Source organism: Herpailurus yagouaroundi, unplaced genomic scaffold, assembly GCF_014898765.1.
Source record: "Herpailurus yagouaroundi ecotype Mexico unplaced genomic scaffold, PumYag 185, whole genome shotgun sequence".
Taxonomy (NCBI): domain Eukaryota; kingdom Metazoa; phylum Chordata; class Mammalia; order Carnivora; family Felidae; genus Herpailurus; species Herpailurus yagouaroundi.
Window position 1 is genome coordinate 3,267,698 of NW_024412416.1, and position 21,372 is coordinate 3,289,069.

Below are 21,372 nucleotides of genomic sequence, written 5' to 3' on the forward strand. Positions count from 1 at the left end.
CAAATGACGCATCATGGAAAAATGACATTTCAGATGAGATTTAAGGGACGGCATGATGTGAATGGGACAACACGCGGGAAACTACAAAAGCGACAGAGAAACAGCAGAAATACATTTAGTGGCTATGAGGGCAGGGAACGGACTTGTCCAGTGAGGGTAGAAGTGACGAGAGCTCAATACGGAAAAGTCTAACCAGTTTCCGGAGGTCCCTGAAAGCAAGTGAGGGGAATTAAAAGCAATAAGGATTCACAGAGGGGACTGGCACAGAAAACACGGCATTTTAGGAGGGCCGGTGTGATGGCCGATGGACAGGGGTAGGAGCCGCGACAACAGAAAGCAAAGAACACCTCTCAGGGGAAACCGCCAGGAATTAGCCATCCATAGGACCCATGGTATGAAGAGTCTCTCGAGGGTCACATCAAATGTTGCCTCTTCTAGAAAGCCACCAGGGACCCCACGGTGCACAGTTAACCATTTCTCCCCATCTGCGCTCACAGAAAAATGCGCTCATGCTTGCAAAACCACGCTCACCCAATTATGATAGACTCATTTTTAAAGGTATTTTCCCTTTGCCCTCTTCCAGCATTGCCTTTGGTACCATACACCCTGCTATAAAAACGAGTAGTCAAGTTCAAGTATTAGAACTCCTTGCTGACGCATATGACTTCCTTTGGAAAGTCTCCACTGGCTCTGGGATACGCCTGATAAGGAAAACTCTCTCCCGAGGCCCCAGGGGCCTGGCCCTGGCTGTGAGGGTCTTTGCTGAGCACGACTGGAGGGTTATCTCTGAAGACGGCAGGTAGCTGGGATCAGGGGATGCTCCCCTAATCCTACAGGCCCTCAGCCCAAAGCACCGTGTTCCCTGACAGAACGAAGCCAGGGAGAGCCGCAGAACCACAGCCTGATTTTTCAGGGGGGGGCAGCGTGGTCCTCATTTCCTGGCCATGCCTCCTGTTCCTGTACACGGGGAGTGGAATCTCTCCTAGGGCCTCTGATGTGTGCGCCGAATGCATCCACACTTCACAACGAAAGGATATTCGATCTTCGAGCGCCTGGAGCCTGTCGTTCTCAGATATCTTCCACTGAAGTGGGCACAAGTCAGGAACGCGGCTGTCGGGGTCCGTCCGCATCAAGCCAGATCCGCCCCTGTGCCGGGGACCCCCTGGGCCACTGAAGTGGAAAGCCCGTGCCACGGAGGGCTTCATTTCCATGACTTCCCTCAGCTGCTTCTCCTTGTCCTTTCTCTGCTGTTCCCTGATCTCTGTCCCTGGCCGACTGTGAATCTTCAGGAGGTCTCTCCTGCAGCTTCTGTAACAGTGTCTGAAAGCGGAATGTTCTGGCAACCACCCCTGCCAGTCAGTCATGTGTTTGTGGGTCGGGAAAAGCAGCCATGTCTTAAACCACCGTCCGTAGTGTTATCCCATCCCCTAACAAAGCTCAAGACCTTTCAGGCTCCTTTCCAAGAGGCAGGCTGGTGTAGCAGAGTGCTTAACGCTGGCATTCCAGAGAGCCTGGGGGTGGACTCCCTGGTGTTTAATTCAGCTCTGTGACCTTGGGCAGGTTACCTAAATCTCCTCCTGTGTATGAGTGGATATAAAAATAATACCTACTTTGTAGAGATGCTATGAGGACTATCATGGGTTTGTTCGTGGTCAGGCACTTAGAGTAATGCCTGCACTTAGGAAGTACTTATAAGTGTGATCTATTATTATTATTATTATCATCATCATCATCATCATTAGTGATTTTTGCTAACAGTTAAAAAGCTTGTACACATAGATGACAAACTCTGTGGTTCTGAGGCTGAGAGCTTGAGGCTTCAGACAAGGAGGAACAGAAGTACGAGCCATCTCCGGGATGGGATGGAAGAGTAGGTCCCTGGGGCTCACTGGCAGTGACCTCTGATCCTCCATGGAGTACGCTTCCCTGATCACTGAGATGGTGAGGTCCCTCCGGTGGGAATGGGAGGTCTCGCGGCCCGATGGGATAGGCTCTCAGGCCCCAGAGCTATAGGTGTGGACATCTCTGAACCACAAGGCAAATCTCCCTCATAAGAGGGCTTCATCATGGAATCACAAAAGGCAGCGTCCTTCAGAAAAGCGGGTGACGGGCCCCATCTCCAGGGACACGGGAAGCCACTGGCTGCGGTGCCAGCATGGCCGGCCTTCAGCCGGGACACTGAATGACAGCGAGAAGCTGGGGTGCACTGATGGGAGCCCGGTTCCCTCTTTCCTGGAGGTAGGTCATAGACTGGTCCCCCTCCTGCCCTCTGCACCACCCTGCGCAACACAGAGGTGGCGATTTCAAAAGGGAGAGTCTAAACGCCAATTAACAAAGCAGGAGGCAGGGCACCTGAGTGGTTGGGGCAGTCAAGCATCCAACTCTTGGTTTCGGCTCAGGTCACCATCTCACAGTTCATGGGATCGCGCCCCACACTGGGCTCTGCGCTGACAGCACGGAGCCTGCTCGGGATTCCGTCTCTCCCTCTCTCTGCCTCTTCCCTACTGGTGCTCTCACCGTCTCTCTCAAAATAAATAAATAAACATAAAAAAATAATAAAGCAGGAAGCAACTCCAGAAAAGGTGTGACTATCTTTGTGCCCCGAGTTCATGGGGTTACTTCACTTACGGCACTTGACCTCCTTGTGACGTTTCTATGTATATTCCCAGGAACGTACTGTGTATCTCTCCCGCGAAGGAACAGACTCCTCAGAGATCCCCAGCAGCTGGGGCTGCACGGACCCCCTCTGGTCTGCAGGAGGACTTGAGCACGCACGACTGCACCCCACGGCCGTGAAGGACCTGCCACAACCCCCCTTCCTTGCCTAAAAGGAATTCGGTGGAAAAACTCTGAGCTTGTGATGGCAGGCATGGAGATTAACACCACATTCTTATGAAATCTCTGTAAGGACTCCAATGCTGAGAACTACAAGGAGCAACATTCACACTGCTCTCCTCTGCTGGTCACCACCTTCTACACATGTATTTCTCCCCAGCCTAGAAGGTGGTAAAGGTTCCTGCAGGATCCTCCCAGAGGGGCCCTCAGTTAGAGACCACAGGGACCCCCCAAGTCCCACGGAGCCTCAGGGGCATGGGATCTTCACTCAAGTGCACCAAAGTCCTAGCCCTTGTACCTGAGATGTGGTAGGTTGTAGTAGATTACGTTGTGTGCCCACATTGTATGACCGACACTCCCAGACCCTCGTAACACTTGTGTTGAAGAAGATGCCTTCTTGGAATTCGCGAGAGCACAGAGCACACACAGACACGCACGCACGCAGAGACCCAAGAATGAAATCTCAAACTGCCACACCTTGATCTGGGCGTTTAAAATGAATTCTCCTAGGGGCGCCTAGATGGCTCAGTTGGTTGAGCGCCCAACACTTGATTTCAGATCATGTCATGATCCCAGGGTTGCAGGATTGAGCCCCACATCGGCCTCTGCGCTTAGTGTAGAGCCTACTTAAGATTCTCTCTCTCTCTCTCTCTCTCTCTCTCAAAAAAACCCTAAATATAAAAAACAATTTAAAAAAATAGGCACCCAGGCAAAAGGCAGTAGACCTAACTGCCTCTTAGGTAAAACCCTTAGGTTGTTAATGAATTCACGTGCTTGTATAGGAGACAATGCTAGACTGGGTTTGCATCCACATGCCCACCTTTGTGCCGAGGTCAATCTCTCTGACTTTGGTGCCCCAACCTGGACCTCAGCTCATTGAATTAAGCATCATGCACACGTGTGTGTTCCGATTCCTTGGACCTCTATCTGGTCGTAGGACATGTGAAATCTATTTGCCTTGTCACCCAAAATTTCTCCGAGGATATAATGGACACCAATCTGGCCACCCAAGGCCTGAGTGATATTGGAGTTTGCCCAATAAATAAGTGCCCATGTTTCCCACTTAAATTTGAAACCAGCTGTAAGAGAAAGAAAAACACTTCTGCTTGGTCACTGATAAAAACCGCAAACGTGGCTGAGCACCGCCGTCAGAAGGTCTCACTCACACTGTGTGCCCAGGGCTGCTCCCCCAGGAAAAGTTTTGGTCTGCGGAAGACAAGCACTCAGACAGGACTTCTGTCTCACACTGGCCCAGGACAGAGAAGGGAGAGACAGGGACAAAGCCCCAGTGAGTAAAATTTTTTAAATAAATTAATCACAACCAACGGAGGAAAATGGACTTACAGAAAATCCAAATCTCACTTAGATTTCCAGATTCTCATAGTTTCCTTTTATTTCCCTTCATTTTGATTTGGGTATATATCGCTAACAAGGGAAATGTTTTAAGTGGAAATAGGATTGGTTCCTTCTGATATCTATTTTGCGTTTTCAGATCTGTAAAGCAAAATGTTTGCATTTTGTTTTTAAGTGCTCAGCGTTGTAGAATAAGAGTGAGGTTTCTAAACCCATCCCTATGTGGGATTTTCTTGCATCACCTATAGAGCTCTCTTAACATATTTTGCAGTGGGCAGGACGGGTGGTTTGGAGCAGGGAAAGAAAGCAGAGACCGGTTCAAGTCTGTGCTCTTCCTTTGAGACCCTTGGAAAATAATTTTACTTCTCTCAGCCCCAGGCCCCTCAAAAAAGAAATAACCACACCTCATCTGCCTACATCTCAGAGACTGTGTGAAGGTCCAATGACATACCGTACCTAAAAGCACTTTGAACTTTGAAGGTGTTTTACAGGTATTAGGTATTGTTTCGATGAATTCAGAAACTATTAAATACTTGCCAAATAAGTTTATACATTTGAAATGGCCTCAAAAGGTAGTAGAAATGGAAAGCACGAGATATACAAAAATCTGTTGTCAATTAAAAATTACTTAAATTTTCCACGAAGGGTACCAAGAAGCCATTAGCTTTACAGTACACATTATAATATTCTAACTTAAAACATGAACTTATTTGATTGGATTATATATTTGTGTTATAGAACTTACATGGTTGCTGCACGTCTTGTATCGAATATTCTGCCCTTCGCAATTCCTAGAGGAAAAAAGGGGACAAAGAAATGATTTCATAGAAGTGGCAAGCAGCACAAAAGAAAAAAGGGAAGGGAAGGGAAGGGAAAGGAAAGGAAAGGATGGAGAAGGGAGGGAGGGAGGGGAGGGAGGAAGGAAGGAAGAACAATAAATACAAGGTGATACCGATAAAACTTTTATTGTTTATGTCACCTCAGAGATTCAAAGTTTAAATTCTAAGAAATAACTTTCAAAAATCAGGAGGGCAAAAAAGTCTCATGAAAGTGTCACTTGAAAGAGAGTGAATTCTTGAGCTGAATTCATGTCATGATATTACTTATGTGCAGTTTTTACTCTGGGATCCATATGACCACTGAAATGAACGTGTGTGCATACCTGAACTACGGGTAGAAGCATTTGGGCACCACGCCCCTCACTCACTGAAGCAACCTCAGTCAGCCGCGCATTCCGTGACCTCCTTCTCTAATCAATACGGTGATCTCGGCGAGAAATCTGCTTGAGGCGATGCGTCCACTTCTGATTTCGACTACTGGCCTTACTAAATGGATACTACGAAATAGGGTTCGGGGGGGCTTTCTCGGGAAACCAGTACTGTAGGGTCTGAAGTCACATACAGGTTTGAGAATCCTCTAGAAAGGGTCACCGCGTACCGTTTCCTCCCCTCCAGCCACTGGTTCTAGAACTTTGCCACTCACTCTCTGAGCAGATTTTTCCTTGGATGTTTGAAGTTCCCTGTGGCAGGAACTTTCCCCAGTCAGCGCTCGCTGGTCTATAGTTTATATTAACTCCTTAAAGTTATCCGATCCACTAATGGCACCTCTCCCAACTTTTCAATTACGTGTTTTTACCTTTGGTAAAAGTTCAATGGCAGATTTGCAGCAAAGAAAGCTAACCACAGGCTTCACTCATCACCTTGTGTTAAAAGTCAACTGATACTATTTCAATTGTTTTAAAATATTTAGCCCTAGAAGAAGAGAAATCTTTACCGAGTGGATCTGATTTTTTGCTGGTATGGCTTAAATAAGAGCCTATATGAAATGATTCACAATCTGTTTCAGCAATATACAATTCATGGCACACGCTGACGATGCTATTTTTATTGATTACAAAAAGAGTAAGTGAACACTAATAACATGCCAAGAAGTATAAAGGAGGATAATCGATCTTTCCAAATCCCATCACCAAGATTTACACTCTCCATATTTTGGCATCCAATCATCCAGTATTTCTGCATGATTTACTGACAGATGTGAAAGCACACTACTAATTCAACTTTGTATTAGTTTTGATCTAAGATAGCAAACATTCCTCCCGCTTTACTACTAATTCTTTGAAGAAATTCTTTTAATAACTACATAAAAGTCCATTATGCAGACATTACACTTTTTATAGTTTTGAATTTAAAATTTTCTTAACTGTGGTAAAATCCACATAACACAAATTTACGTCTTAACCATTTTTAGGTCTACAACTCAGCATTAAGTATATCCATATTGTAGTACAAACATTACCTTTCATGGTTATTTATGCTGCCTCCTTTTCCCCCTGTAGTTTTTAAATTTACATACGGTGAAATTCACTTTGGGGGGGGGCGGTGTACAATTTTATGAGGTTTTACAAATCCACCCTCCCCCTGACTCATTTGCTTTTCACGTAGTGATTATTTTGTATTTTATTATGTCTCCTGGTTTTTGATCCTGCTTTTCACTTCTCCTTCCTTTGCCATCCTTCTCAAACTGCCCCTTCCCCACTTATGTCTCATATCATATTCATGTTCCTTTCTGTTGCATTTGCAGAATGTACCCCTCATGGAAGTGAGAAGGCATATGGGAGGAAGTCTGGGGGTGAAAACATAAAAGCATCATAGTTGCCTCCGAAAGCATTATCTACGTGATAGTTAAATTGCTGAACTTGAAGGCAGACAAGGTATCCGATTAGTTGCCCCTTTTTAATGTAATTCTCATGACTTTGGGATGAGAACATCTTCCCAGATGTTACTGTAAAAGGCTGATCCAGTCTTGGTATTTTGTAACACTTCCTATATCCTTTTTTTGTGTGTCTTGTCATAGGTATATGGCTCTGAAATTTATTAAACCTTCAGTGAGGCTACATCAAACTTTAAATATTCAAGAAGCACCACACTGGGAGCCTGGCGGGAAAACAGTATTAGGGTGGAGAAGGCTCTCTCTTGGTCAAGGGGAAGTGACGCCATTCTCCTGGGAGACAACAGCTATGCCAGTGGACAAGGTCATGTACTTACATAACTTATTTCATTGTGCTTTTTATGTGTGGAAAAAAAGAAGAAAATAAATTACAGAAAAAGTGAAAGGGTAATTTAAAGTACTCTGTTTATTTTGGAAAGGCCCCGAATGAGGAAAGCAACTAATAGATTAGGGAAGTGATAACCAAAACTTTTGAACCATGCTGACTTGGAACCCTAAAAAGCTTTTAATTCTCATTTCCAGAGAGCAGGAAAATGGCAAAGATACATTTTAAGAGAGTATCTGAATTGATCTAAATACTGATATACAAAAAATGTCAAAACTTAGGAAGCATGGAGTTTTCTCTAAAAGCGTTTTGGGACTTCAAAAAAATTATCCCTGATGCATTTTTCCCAACTGCTTGACTTCAGCCATTTAAATGAAAAACAAAATTACTTTTAGAAGAAGTATGAAACTAAAAGGAAAGAGCCTATGAGGTGAAAACAGCTGATGATTGTGTCTCAGGTCTGCTGTGTGGCCCATATAGTCATGGTCCACACCCCACGGTCCCAATTATAAGCATAGCATCCAGGAGGCATGAACTTGTACCCCAACTGGTGAGCCTGAAAATCTACATGTGAAACATCAGTGTATCTCCACTACAAATCCCACCACAACAGCAGCAAAATGGTATGGAAAGAGCATTTTACCACATGAATTCTCAAAATATAAAGGACCATTCTGGATTCATCCTTCTCCAGCAACTTCTTACCAGGAAGTACTATGTACCAGGATGTGGATATAAAGATTCAGGGACACTATCTCTCAATTCCCCTAACACATCAGTGTGTGTGTGTGTGTGTGTGTGTGTGTGTGTGTGTGTGTGTGTATATATATTTTTTTTTTAACCCAGTAGTTTTATATATATATATATATATTTTTTCTGTGTGTGTGTGTGTGTATATATATATATATATATATATATATTTTTTTTTTTTAACCCAACCATCTGGCCAACATTTTTAATGTTCTACCTAGCACACAGTAAACTCGCTGACTGGTCTCTATTGATGTGGCTTTGGTTACAATTTAGCATGAAAATGAATCACCACTTTATGAAACAGGCATAAAATGAAATGCAAGTTATTTTAAAGTTAAGGACACTGGAGTCCTAATTCCCCAAGCAGGAACCTGCTAGCTTATTCTGGAAATAATTCCTTTGGCCTGCAGCAACTGAGCTACAGAAATATTGCTTCCAAGTTTTTAATTTCATTCTAATTATTATATGCAAGAGCTAATGGTTATCAGGAGTATATGAAAATTCAAGAACATCATTTCACAATTATGTATTTTCTATCCATTACAACATTCATAACACCCTGAAATTGGAGATTTTTGAAGCCATAAATTTATGAATATATAAAAAACATATGTTGATTCCACATGAGGATACATTAAAAACATTAATAAAATTTCCCCGGAGTTTATAGCAGGATAATTTATTACATTCATTTGATGATATATTGACTCAAACACTAGTGTCTTAAAGACTGAGAAGCATGTGTCTGAAGAATAAAAATATATTAATTTTTTAAATAGTAGTTAACTTAAATCTGTGTTCCCCATGGCTGGCAGTTGACTAGAATATCAAGTTACAAATTTCTGCAAGACAGACATTCTGGCTGGGGCACGCTTTGCAGTGCAAAAGAAATGACTGTGTATTTAAATATAATCAAAGTCTGAAAAAAAAATTATCCACAAAAAATAAATGAGCAAAAGAGCCACATTCATCCCCTTCCCTAAATCATGAATTTCAGTAAGTGCCCCGATAACAACAGAGGGCACTGAAATGCTTTCAAAAGCTTTGGGATGGCTTTTTGTTTGATTTTGTATGTAACCACCTCCATATTCCTTTTCCAAGAAAAACTGACCACAGAGCTCAATATTCATGAAGACTTAACAACTTTCTAAGGCTGTTCTAGGATAAAGAGACCTGATAAGCTTTCCAAGGGAAGGAGGTTTCCTTCTCAATCACCTCGGAGTACTTCCAAAACGACAGTAAAAGTTCTTAATATGTGAGTGGGTCACGAGTGATTAGTTTGATGCTTCCTGGAAGACGGGGAGCAGGGATGAGTGAACTAGTAACAAATCCGCTGCAAATTTAATTTTTATGCAGAGAAATAACGTTGCTGTCCCCAGTTCTTATGGAAGACACGGAATGAGTGGGTGTGCCATTGGCCTGGCCCCATACCAGGAACCAAGCTGGAACAGGACATATATTGCCATGCATTTATCTTATATTTAATTTCTCTCATTTAATTTTTTTTATGTTTTTCTAAAGTTTGTTTGTTGTTGTTGTTTTTGTTGTTGTTTTAAGAGAGATAGAGGGAGGGGCAGACAGAGAGAGAAGCAAGCTCTGTGCCATCAGCACAGAGCCCGACATGGGGCTTGAACCCACAAACTCTGAGATCATGACCTGAGCCAAAATCAAGGGTTGGGTGTTTAACCAACTGAGTCACCCAGGCGCCTCCCCATTTAATTTGTTTAATATTTGATTAGGATCTTTTCTAGCTGGACCTATTTTTTTTCAAATTAGATGAGCTCAGGGAATAAACAAATGTGGAGATTCTCAGGCCTAAGAGCAAGTTTCAGAATACAGGTTAAGATTTGTGCATAAATAAACTAAAAAAAAAAAAAAAAAAAAAAACCCAAACATTAAAATCCTTAAAAAAATGAAAAAAAAATAAGCAAGTACTACTTTGGAGATGGGCACTCAAAACATAGTAGCAATATTTAGGGTTGAATTGTTTTGTGTTCTTACAAGTATTTTATTATGAAATGTTTTAAGCCCACAATAAAAGAATGATACAAACTCATACATACACCAGCAAGCTTCATCATTTCTGAAAGTGTTCTTCAGATTTATTTATCACTTATTTATCTATCTATCTAATCTATCTATAGTAGGTATCTATCATCCATCCATCTTATTTATCTATCTATAGTAGGCATCTATCATCTATCTATCTATCTATCTATCTATCTATCTATCTATCTATCTATCTACCTACCTACCTACCTACCTATCTATCTTAGTTTAAAGTAGGCTTCATGCCCAGCGTGGAGCCCAATGAGGGACTTGAATTTACAACCCTGAGATCAAGACCTGAGCTGAGATCAAGAGTCAGACACTCGGCTGACTGAGCCACCCAGGCATCTCTCTTTGGATTTATTTTTGAGAAATCTATCATTACAAATACGGGGGATGCTCTCTGCCAATCCTCCTCAATCCTATTTCCCTGCCTCCCTCTGCAGGGACAACTAAGTAAATGGTATCACAGTGTGCATAATCTTCCACAGCTTGATTTTTAAAATTTTTATAGACACTATGTTTTTGAAAATATCCACGTGGATAGATGCAACTCTAATTTATTTGTTTTTATGGTTCCATAGTAACCCAATGTATAAATACACCACCATTAATTTATCAATTCTTTTTATTTTCTATTGATCAATTTTCCTAAAGGTTTTGAAGATTCTGCAATAAGCAATCTCACACAACCACCTTAGGCATATCTGCACGTATTTCTCTGGGATATATACCTGCGTGGGACCGCCCTGTTGTGGGCATTTACATCTTCACTGCTACTAGATATTGACAAATTGCTCTTTAAAGTGAGAATACTAATTTTCACCCCAGTTTGTAGCACAAAAAGGTTCTAGCTTTTACATGCCTAGGTCAATATTTGGCATTTTATTTTATTTTATCTTAATTTATTTTGAGAGAGAGAGAGAGAGAGAGAGAGAGAGAGAGAGAGAGAGCAAGCAGGGAAGGGACAAGAAGAGAGGGAGACAGAATCCCAAGCAGGCTCCACACTGTCCGCACAGAGTCCAATGCAGGGCTTGAACTCACAAACCATGAGATCATGACCTGAGCCAAACTCAAGAATCAGATACTTAATCAATTAAAGCCACGTAGGCACCCCAATATTTGGCATTTAAAAACTTATAAAGTTTTTTCCCAATACTAAGAACATAAAATATCTCACTTTGTATTCTTTTGCATCTTTTTGGTAATGAGGTTAATTTTGTCATTTGTTTTTGACGATGCAGAGTTTCCCATCACATCCTTTCTTCATTTTTCTACAGCTTTGGTTTCGGTTTACTGTTAAGTAGAAGTTATTTAAATATTTCAGACACTAGTCCCTTATTGGCTATATTCACTGTCAAGAGCCTCCTACTCTAGGCTTTTCTTTTGGCTTATAGTACATTTTTATGATACAGAAGTGCTTGTGTAGTGTGCTTGAATTTATCAATATTTTCCTTTGTAACTTAAACTCTTTGTATCTTAATTAAGGAATAATTCACTACCCAGAGATCATAAAGACATTCTCTGGTATTTTCTTCTAAATATTTTCAAGCTTTGCTTTTCATACATAGACTCTAACAAACCTAGAATGTATTTTTTATGTGCATTGACATTTTCTAATATTTTCCCTTTGTATATCAATAATCATAGGTGATCCCCATATATTGAATATCCACCCTTTCTCCACAAATTTTTAATGCCACCTCTAATATATAGCAAACTTCTATATATGCATGTGTTTGTTTCTTGCATCTCCATTTTGCTATATTTCATTACATTTTGCTATTATTTGTGCCTTGGCTACTACTGTAGTTAAATATTTTAAATTTTAGTATCGGGGCAAGTTGCTCATTCTGTTGTTTGAAAAACTGTTTTCATTACCTTTGCATTTCCATTTGATTCTTTTTTTTTTAATTTTTTAAACATTTATTCATTTTTGAAAAACAGAGCGCAAACAGAAGAGAGTCAGAGAGAGAGGTAGACACAGAATCCAAAGCAGGCTCCAGGCTCCGAGTTGTCAGCACAGAGCCCGATGCGGAGCTTGAACCCATGAACCATGAGATCATGACCTGGGCCGAAGTCAGACACCCAACTGACTGAGCCACCCAGGCGCCCCTCCATTTGATTCTTAGAATTGGTATTACACTTAAAGATTAATTTTAGGGGGGAAAGTTGGCATTTTTATGATGTGACTTTCTATTTATGAACATATTACATCTCACCATTTATTTAGATGAGATTTTAACTTTTTCAAAAAGGTCTTGTACATCTACTGAATATTTTACAAGGTACCTTATATTTTGTTAGTAGTATAAATGGCATCTTTTTGAAATTTTGCTTTCTTGGTTCTTGCTAGTGTACGAGAATACAGTTGTTATGTGTACATTAATCTTGTTTCCAGTAATGGGACCCTTATTAGTCCTATTTTTTTAATGTGGAGATATTGTTACATGTTCTCTTAGACAATCAGGTAGTCTCTGAATCATGAGAACTTTATTTCTTCCTTTCTAATTCTTATACTAATAAGTATTTCCAATACTTTGTATTTCTTTTTCTTGCCTTATTACACTGACTAGGACCTCAAATACAATAACAAATATAAACAATGACAGCCAAGCATCCTTATTTTATACCTAATATCAGAGAAAGTACAGTAACATTTTATTCGGAAGGAGGATATCTACCATAGACCAAAAGAGCACACCTCTATTTCTACTTTGCTAAATTTTTCTTCTCAATTATTAAAAAAGTTGCACGGATTTAGATAACTGTAATTTTTCTCTTACATCATCAATGCTGTGCTTGATGGTGCTTACTCATGGCAAATGTTTCCTTTTGTATTATGTATTTTAGGATTGCAAGCTAATCTTAAATCAGGGATCTACTGATAGGAATAGGAATCCCATATGGTCTGCCTTGGTGGTCCGTCCCTCCATATCTTTCACTACCGCTAGTAGCTTCATACTATCAAGGGTTACAAGACCACTTTTCACATTAATTTCTCACCTCAAAGCTTCCACAATAATATGGGATATATTCATTAATTCAATATACCTGATATATGTAAATCAATATACATGTACCTCAAACTCTTGGAAGAACAGGTCTATTGTTCCAAAGTGGAAATTTTTTTAAATTCGGTGTTAAAACCAAGAATCTAAAATTCTCTATGCTGGCATATGGCTCCCCCTTTTTTTTTGCAGGGTCGGGAGGGAGGTCCTAGTCCATCTTTTTAGTAAACATATGGACTTCAAAAGTCCTGCCTTTATATTATGGTTGGAGTTCCTACACTGTGCCTCATATACACTCAAGACCTGATCTCTTGTGAAAATGAAGGAATTAAAACTCAACAGCCTGAGTTCTGGAGACCAACAGACCCCCTCTCCATTTTCCACGTAGGCCTCAGGTATGCACTGACTGGTCTGGCATTCAGGTACCTCTGTGTTTTTTTTTTTTTTTTTGGTTCTGTTGATTTCCTTTATTTCTTGTAGGTTCACCTTCACTTTTTCATTAAAACTTTTAATGTTATGTGTTTTTAAAATCCAAGTTTGATTGACATACAACATTATATTAGTTTTGGGTATACAATAGAGCAATTCAACAATTCTATACATTACTCAATGCTTACCAGGAGGAGTACATTATCTATTTTACCCATCCCCCACTCTCCTCACTTCTGGCAACCACCAATTTGTTCTCTGTACTTAAGAGTCTGTTTTGTTTTTGTTTTTGTTTTTGTCTTTTTCCTCTGTCTGTTATGTTTCTTAAATTCCACACATGAATGAAATCTTATGCTATTTGTCTTTCTCTGATGGACATATTTCATTAGCATTATACCCTCCTGCTTCCATGTTGTTGAAAAATGGCAAGATTTCATTCTTTTTTATGGTTGAGTACTATTCTATTTTTATATGTACTGCATCTTTTTTAGCCATTCATCTATAGATGGACACTTGGGTGGCTTCCATATCTTAGCTATTATAAGTAATGCTGAAACAAACAGAGGAGTATTTTTAGTGTTTTCATTTTCTTTGGGTAAATCACCCAGTATGGAATTACTGGATCATATGGTAATTCTATTTTTAATTTTTTTGAGGAACATCCACACTGTTTTCTACAGTAACTGCACAGTTAGCACTCCACATCAGCCATAGAAATATTTTTCTAGATATGTCTCCTCTGGAAAGAGAAACAAAGGCAAAACTAAACTACCGGGACCGCAAAAAAATAAAAAAAACTTTTGCAAAGGAAACCATCAACAAAAAACAAAAAGGGTATCTATTTAATAAGAGAACATATTTGCAAATGATATACCCAAGAAGAGGCTTATTCCAAAAATATATAAAGAGCTTACACAACTCAACACCAAAAAAAGAAATAATCCAATTAAAAATTGGCAGAGGACCTGAATAGACATTTTTCCAGAGAAGACACACAGATGGCTGACACATTGGATAGATGCTCAACACGACTAATCATGAGGGGAATGCAAATTAAAACCACAATGAGATATCACTCTATACCCGTCAGGATGGCTGAAATCAAAATACAAGTAGCAACAAGTGTTGGCGAGGATGTGGAGAAAAAGGAAACTTCAAGCACTGTTGGTGAGAAGGCTTTATTTTTTAAAGCAGTTTTAGGTTCACAGCAAAATTGAGGGGAAGGTTCAGAGAGGTCCCATACTCATCTCTCTGCCCCTACATAAGCACAGCTTCCCGAATATCAACATCCCCAACCAGAGTGGTACCTTATTTACAACTGATGAATCTACATTGACACATTATAATCACCCGAAGTCCATAGGTTATGTTATGGTTAATTCTTGAGGTTTATCCAGTAGGTTTAGGTTTGAACATAAGTATATCAACACGTATCCATCATTATGGCATCACAGAGAGCATTTTCACTGCCATAACAATCCTCTGTGCCTTGCCAATCCATCCCTTCCCCACCCCCAACACCTGACAACCACAGTCTCCATAGTTTTGCCTTTTCCACAATGTCATACAGTTAGAACCACAGTATGAAGCCTTCCAGATTGGCTGCCTGCACTTAGGAGTATGCATTTAAGGTTCCTACATGTCTTTCCATGGCTTAATAGCCCATTTCTTTTTAGCAATAAATGACATTCCATTGCCTGGATGGACCACAGTTTGTTTATCCATTCCTCTCCTGGAGAGCATTTTAGTTGCTTCCACGTTTTGGTAGTTATGAATAAAGCTGCTACAGACATCCGTGTGCAGGTTTTCGAGTAGCTATCAGATTTCAACTCTTTTGGTAAATACCAAGGAGTGCAACTGCTGGCTAGGGTGGTAAAAGTATGTCTAGTTTTGCAAGAAACTGCTAAACCACCTTCAAAGGTGGCTGCACCATTTTGCATTCCCACCAGCCACCGTGTTGTCCCACATCCTCGCCAGCGTGTGGTGTTGTCAGTGTTTCAGATTTTAGCCACCTAATAGATGTGTAGTGGTGATTCACTGTTGCTTAATTTGCATTTCTCTGATGACATATGATGGGTGGTATTTTTCCATATGTTTATTTGCCATCTGTATGTCTTCTTTGGTGCAGTGCCTGTTAAGGAATTTGGCCCATTTTTCAATTAGGTTGTCCATTTTCTTATCGTTGAAGAAAATCTTTTTACAGATCTTAGTATATTTCTTTTTCAGATGTGTCTTTTGCAAATATTTTCTCCCAGTCTGAGGTTTCCCTTCTCATTCTCTTGGCATTGTCTTTTGCAGAGCAGAATGTTTTAATTTCAATTGAAGTGCCTGTGGTAGTGTATCTAAAGTCATTGTCATTGCCATACTGACGGTCATCCTTATATTCTCCTATGCTATCTTCTAGAATATAGTTCTGTGTTATATTTATGTATATGATGATCCATTTTGAGTTAACTTTTATGAATGATGCAAATATGTATCTAAATTCTGGTTTTTTTGTATGAAAATGTCCAGTCGTTTCACACCATATTTTGAAGAGACTATCTTTGCTCCATTGTACTGCCTTTGCTCCTTTGTCAAAGATCACTTAACTATATGTATGTGGATCTATTTCTGGGCTCTCTATCCTGTTCCACTGATCTATTTAATATTCTTTCACCAATACCATATTGTCTTGATTATGGCAGCTTTATCGTAAATCTAGACATCAGATAGTGTCAATCCTCCGACACTGTCCTTCTCCTTCAACATTTTGTTGGCTATTCTGGGTCTGCCTCTCCACATACATTTTAAAATCAGTTTGTCAATATCTTACAAAATAACTTGCTGGGATTCTGATTGGGATTGCACTGAATCTATAGACCAGGTTGGGAGGAACTGACATCTTCACATTATTAAGTCTTTCTATCCATGAACATGGAATAACTCTTCATTAGGTTTTATTATTTTTTTAAAAGATTTATATTCTATTTTACCTGGCATTTCTAGGAGTTTTTTTTTCTAACTAAATTAAATCTTTTATTTAAAAATAAGTGTAAATCACATGCATTTGTAAGAAATAACGAAAAGAGATCCCACGTACAGTTGACCTTATTTCCCTCGATGTTAACATCTTGCAAAAGTATAGAACAATAACATAATCAGGATACCGACATTTATACAGTCAAAATATAGAACGTTTGTATCACCACAAGGATCCTTCAAGTTGTCTTTTGTAACTGCAGTACTTTCTTTCTTCTCATGTTTACCTCCTCCTTAATACCTGGCAACTACTAATCTGTTCTCCGTTTCTATTTGTTGTTGTTATTGTTGTTATTTTAAGAATACTACATGGGGCGCCTGGGTGGCGCAGTCGGTTAAGCGTCCGACTTCAGCCAGGTCACGATCTCGCGGTCCGTGAGTTCGAGCCCCGCGTCAGGCTCTGGGCTGATGGCTCGGAGCCTGGAGCCTGTTCCCGATTCTGTGTCTCCCTCTCTCTCTGCCCCTCCCCCGTTCATGCTCTGTCTCTCTCTGTCCCAAAAATAAATAAATAAACATTGAAAAAAAAATTAAAAAAAAAAAAAAAGAATACTACATAGTTTGCAACATTTGGAGAATGGCTTTTTTACCTCAGCAATTTCTGTGTTAATTCATTCTGGTTGTCGCATGTATCACTGGCTCATTTGTTTTTATTGCTGCATAGTATTCCACGGTATGAAAGCACCCCGCTCTAACTATTCACTCACTGAAGGGCATCTGAGTTATTGCGTCTTTTTGGATGAGTAAAGCTGCTATAAATATTCACGTACAAGTTTTTGTGTGAACACAGTATTCACTTCTCTGCTAAAAATGCCCAGGAGTACTCCTGATGGGTTGTATGTTTACTTTTTAAAGAAACTGTTTTTCAAAGTGACTATACCATTTTACTTTCCCATCACCAATGTATCAGTGATATGGTTTCCCTGTATCCTTGCCAGCATCTAAAGATGTCACTATTTTTTTTAGCCAAGTTACGTACGTAATGATATCTCATTGTGGTTTTAATTTGCATTTCCCTAATAGACAGTGATGGTAAGCATCTTTTCATGTCCTTATTTGCTATACATGCATCCTCTTTGGTGAAACATCTGTTTATGTCTTTGCTCATTTTATAATTGGATTGTGTGTTTTTTTAATCATTGATTTTTAAGATTTCTTAAGTTAAGTTAGTCCTTTGTCAGATAGGTGGTTTGCAAATATTTTCTCTCACTGATCTATATGTTTATCCCTCTGACAATATCACAGCTTTAATTAGTAGCTATATAATAAGACTTTACATCAGGTGGACTGAATCCTCCTACTCTGTTGTTTTGTGTTTTTTTTTTTTTCTCCAAAATTGTTTTAGCTATTCCAGGGCCTATGCCTTCCCATATAAATTTCAGAATAATGTTGTTTTGGAATAATTATTTTAGAATAATCTACAAAAAATCCTCCTAGAATTTTGAGAGAAATTAGGTTAAACCTGTAAATCAATCTGGGGAGAACTGACATCTCTCCTATGTTGAATCTTCCAACCCATGAACATAACCTCTCCGTTAGTATAGATCTTTGATTTCTTTCCTCAGTACTCTGCAGTGCTCAGCATACAAGTCCTGTACATATTCTGTTAGATTTACAACTAAGCATTTAACTTTTTTTGAGTGTTTGTAAATAGTATTATATTTTTAATTTCACTTTTTATGTACTCATCACTAACAAGAAAAATAAAATAGATTTTTGTATGTTTATTTGGCATCCTCTGACCTTGACAAACTCACTTTTTTAGTTCTAGGAATTATTTTGTAGATTCCTTGAGATTTTCTACATAGACAAATAAGAACATTTTCATTTTCTTCTTTTGGACTGATACGTCTTTTATTTTCTTCCCTTATTGTACTGGGTTGAACCAGAGTGGTGAAAATAGACTCTCTTGCCTTATTCTTGATCTTAGAGAGTCTTTACCATCAATCATAATATACAGTATTAAGTATAATTTTTAGATACTTTTTTATCAAGTTGAGGAAGCTCCCTCCATTCCTATTTTTCTGAGAGTTCCTTATCATGAACTGGTGTTGACTTTTATCAAATACTTTTTCTGCATCAACTGATATGATTCTATGAAGTTTTTCTTCTTTTAAAAAAAAAAATTTTAACGTTCATTTATTTTTGAGAGAGAAAGAGAGAGAGAGCAGGGGAGGGGTAGAGAGAGTGAGGGAAACAGAATCTGAAGCAGGCTCCAGACTCTCAGATGTCAGCACAGAGCCTGACATGGGGCTCAAACCCATGAACCATGAGATCGTGACCTGAGCCAAAGTCAGATGCTCAACCGACTGAACCACCTAGGCACCTTGAATGTTTCTTCATTAGCTTGATAACTAAGTTGGTTACAATGACTGACTTTCAAATACTGAACCAGCCATACATCCCTGAAATTAACCCCACTTGGTCATAGTGTATAATTCTTTTTATACATTTCTAAGTATTATTTGATAGTATTTTGTTAATAATTTTTACACCTATATTTATGTGGAATATTGGTCTGTAGCTTTATATTTTGTATCGTCTTTACCTGGTTTTGATATCAGAGTGATACTATATTCATAAAATGAATTGGGAGGTATTCTCTCCTCTTCTGTTTTCTGGAAAAAAATATGTGGAATTGGTGTAAATTCCTCTTAAACACTTGGTAGAATTCATCAGTGAAACAATCTTGGCCTGGAGACTGTTTGGGGGTACATAGTTTTTACATTATGAATTCAATTTCCATAATAGTTATGGAGCTACATATTCCTTCATATTAAGGATATGTTTGGATTTCACAGACTGAAGAAAGAAAATCCAAAGACAGCAGTGGGGAATTTTTAAAAGCAATTCAATTTGCTCTGCAGAATTCACAAAAGGCTCCAGAAAAGGCACATCAGATATTTCTGGAAGTGGGATAAAGTTGGGGCCAAAAACAGTAAAACTCGTTGAAAGTCTGCCCAAGGAGCAGTTAGACTCCCAGCTCTCCTTCCTTACTTTGGCAAAATGCTGCATGTTATTATCTAAAGACAGTAAAACAAAAAGTTTTCCAGACTGAGAGATAACTGGGTTCAGTTAAGGGCAAAGGTAACCATATTGAAAACAAGGATTAAATTTAAAAATTCATCTATTTAGTGCTAAGACCATAGTTTTCAGCTCCACTGGTTTCCAGACTATTGGAATCAAGAGATCCCTGTCTGGGGGCATCTGGGTGGCTCAGTCAGTTAAGGGTCCAACTCTTGGTTTTGGCTCAGGTCACGATCTCATTATTCATGAGATCAAGCCCCATATCAGGCTCTGTGCTAACAGGTTGGGATTCATTGTCTCTCTCTCTCTCTCAAAATAATAAACATTAAAAAAAAAGATCCTTATCTGACAAGACAGACCAGCCCAAAATAAAACACCTAGAGCATCATTAGGTAATAAGATAGATTAGCCACACCCCCTACAATCAAGCTCACAATTATTTTTCTTAAATATGAACAAATAAGGATCACCGGAAATCTTACAAAAGTCTCTAACATGAACCACAATGACATACATGAAATAGAAAACCGTGATTTGGAAGGAACTAAGGCTATGTGAGAAGAAAACTTTGTCCTCAAAAAGTCTATTTATATACTCAGAAATAAAAGAAAATATATTGCATCTGGAAATCAGGGACAGAATGCTATATTCTTTTTAACTCGAGGAACAAAAAATATCTCAGAAAAAGAAAACAGAGAGAGAATATGTGTGTGTGTGTGTGTGTGTGTGTGTGTGTATGTGTGTATATATATATATATATATATATATAATATAGAACATATATTCTATATATAATATACAGAATATTCTAGAATATATATATACATATGTATGTGTGTGTGTATATATATATATATGTATATACACATATACATATACATTTAGAATGCTTGTCAAGCTGGAAAATAGTTTAGGTAAATTTCCCAGAAAATAGGGCAAATGAACAAAGAGAAGAAAATAAAAAATCTAATATCTGAATAATAGGAGTTTCAACAAAAGAGAACAGAAAAAAATGAAGAGGAGAAATCATAAATAATTCAAGACTGAAAGGAATAAATTTTATAGCAAAAGAATCCATGGTGAGTACATACAACGGACCAAAACAGACCCACATCAAGATACAGCATGATAACATTTCAGAGAACTAGGAGACAAATGCTTCTCTACACATCCAGAGAGGAGGAAAAAAGAACAGGAAATCAGAATGCCTTCGGATGTCACAATACCACCACTGTATATTGGAAGACGGTGAAGCAATGCCTTTGAGTTCCTAAGGGAAAATAATTTTTATATAATCCTATTTCTCGAAAATCATCCTTCAACTTTGAGAGTAAAATAAAGACATTTTGAAATATCCAGGGAGCTCCTGAAAAATGTACTAATTAAAAAGAAGGAGGAAGTTAAGGGGGAAAAAAGAGAGAGAAAAAGAGAGAGAAGTGATTGGGGAACAGGAGATCTAACCCAGGAGAGAGGTAGATGGCGTTCCCGGGATGACAGTACGATGAAACGCAGGACACCCTGAGCTCCTAGCTATAGAGGCAACTAGCTCAGCTTAAAAAGCTGTTAGGAACTCTCCAGGAGGGAAATCCAAGAGAAAGAAGATGAAAGAGAATGAATATGAGAAAAATGAGTGAAAATCCGAATAACTATTTTTTTTTAATTAGTGATAAAAATGTACAAAACTAAGAAAACAAATGAGTCAATTTTGGATTCTAGAGAAAAGAAAAATACACTCTGGAAAGGAAAAATAGTCTTACTATTTTACATCACTCAGCTGTGAGTAGTAGAAAGATCATAGTTGTAATAATTTATTTTATTTAGCGTTTTTTTGTGTTTTTTTTT

General features: G+C 39.0%; 1 protein-coding gene across 2 annotated transcripts in view; it reads right to left on the bottom strand.

Moving 5' to 3' along the window:
- The window catches only part of ADAMTSL3 (ADAMTS like 3), a 369,755-nt gene that overhangs the window by 215,910 nt on the left and 132,473 nt on the right, over positions 1–21,372 (bottom strand). For both annotated transcript variants that reach the window (XM_040493500.1, XM_040493501.1), the window contains one exon: positions 4,934–4,979. In XM_040493500.1, the coding sequence (XP_040349434.1) occupies positions 4,934–4,979 (46 nt within the window). Of the gene's footprint in view, positions 1–4,933; positions 4,980–21,372 lie in introns of those variants that run through there.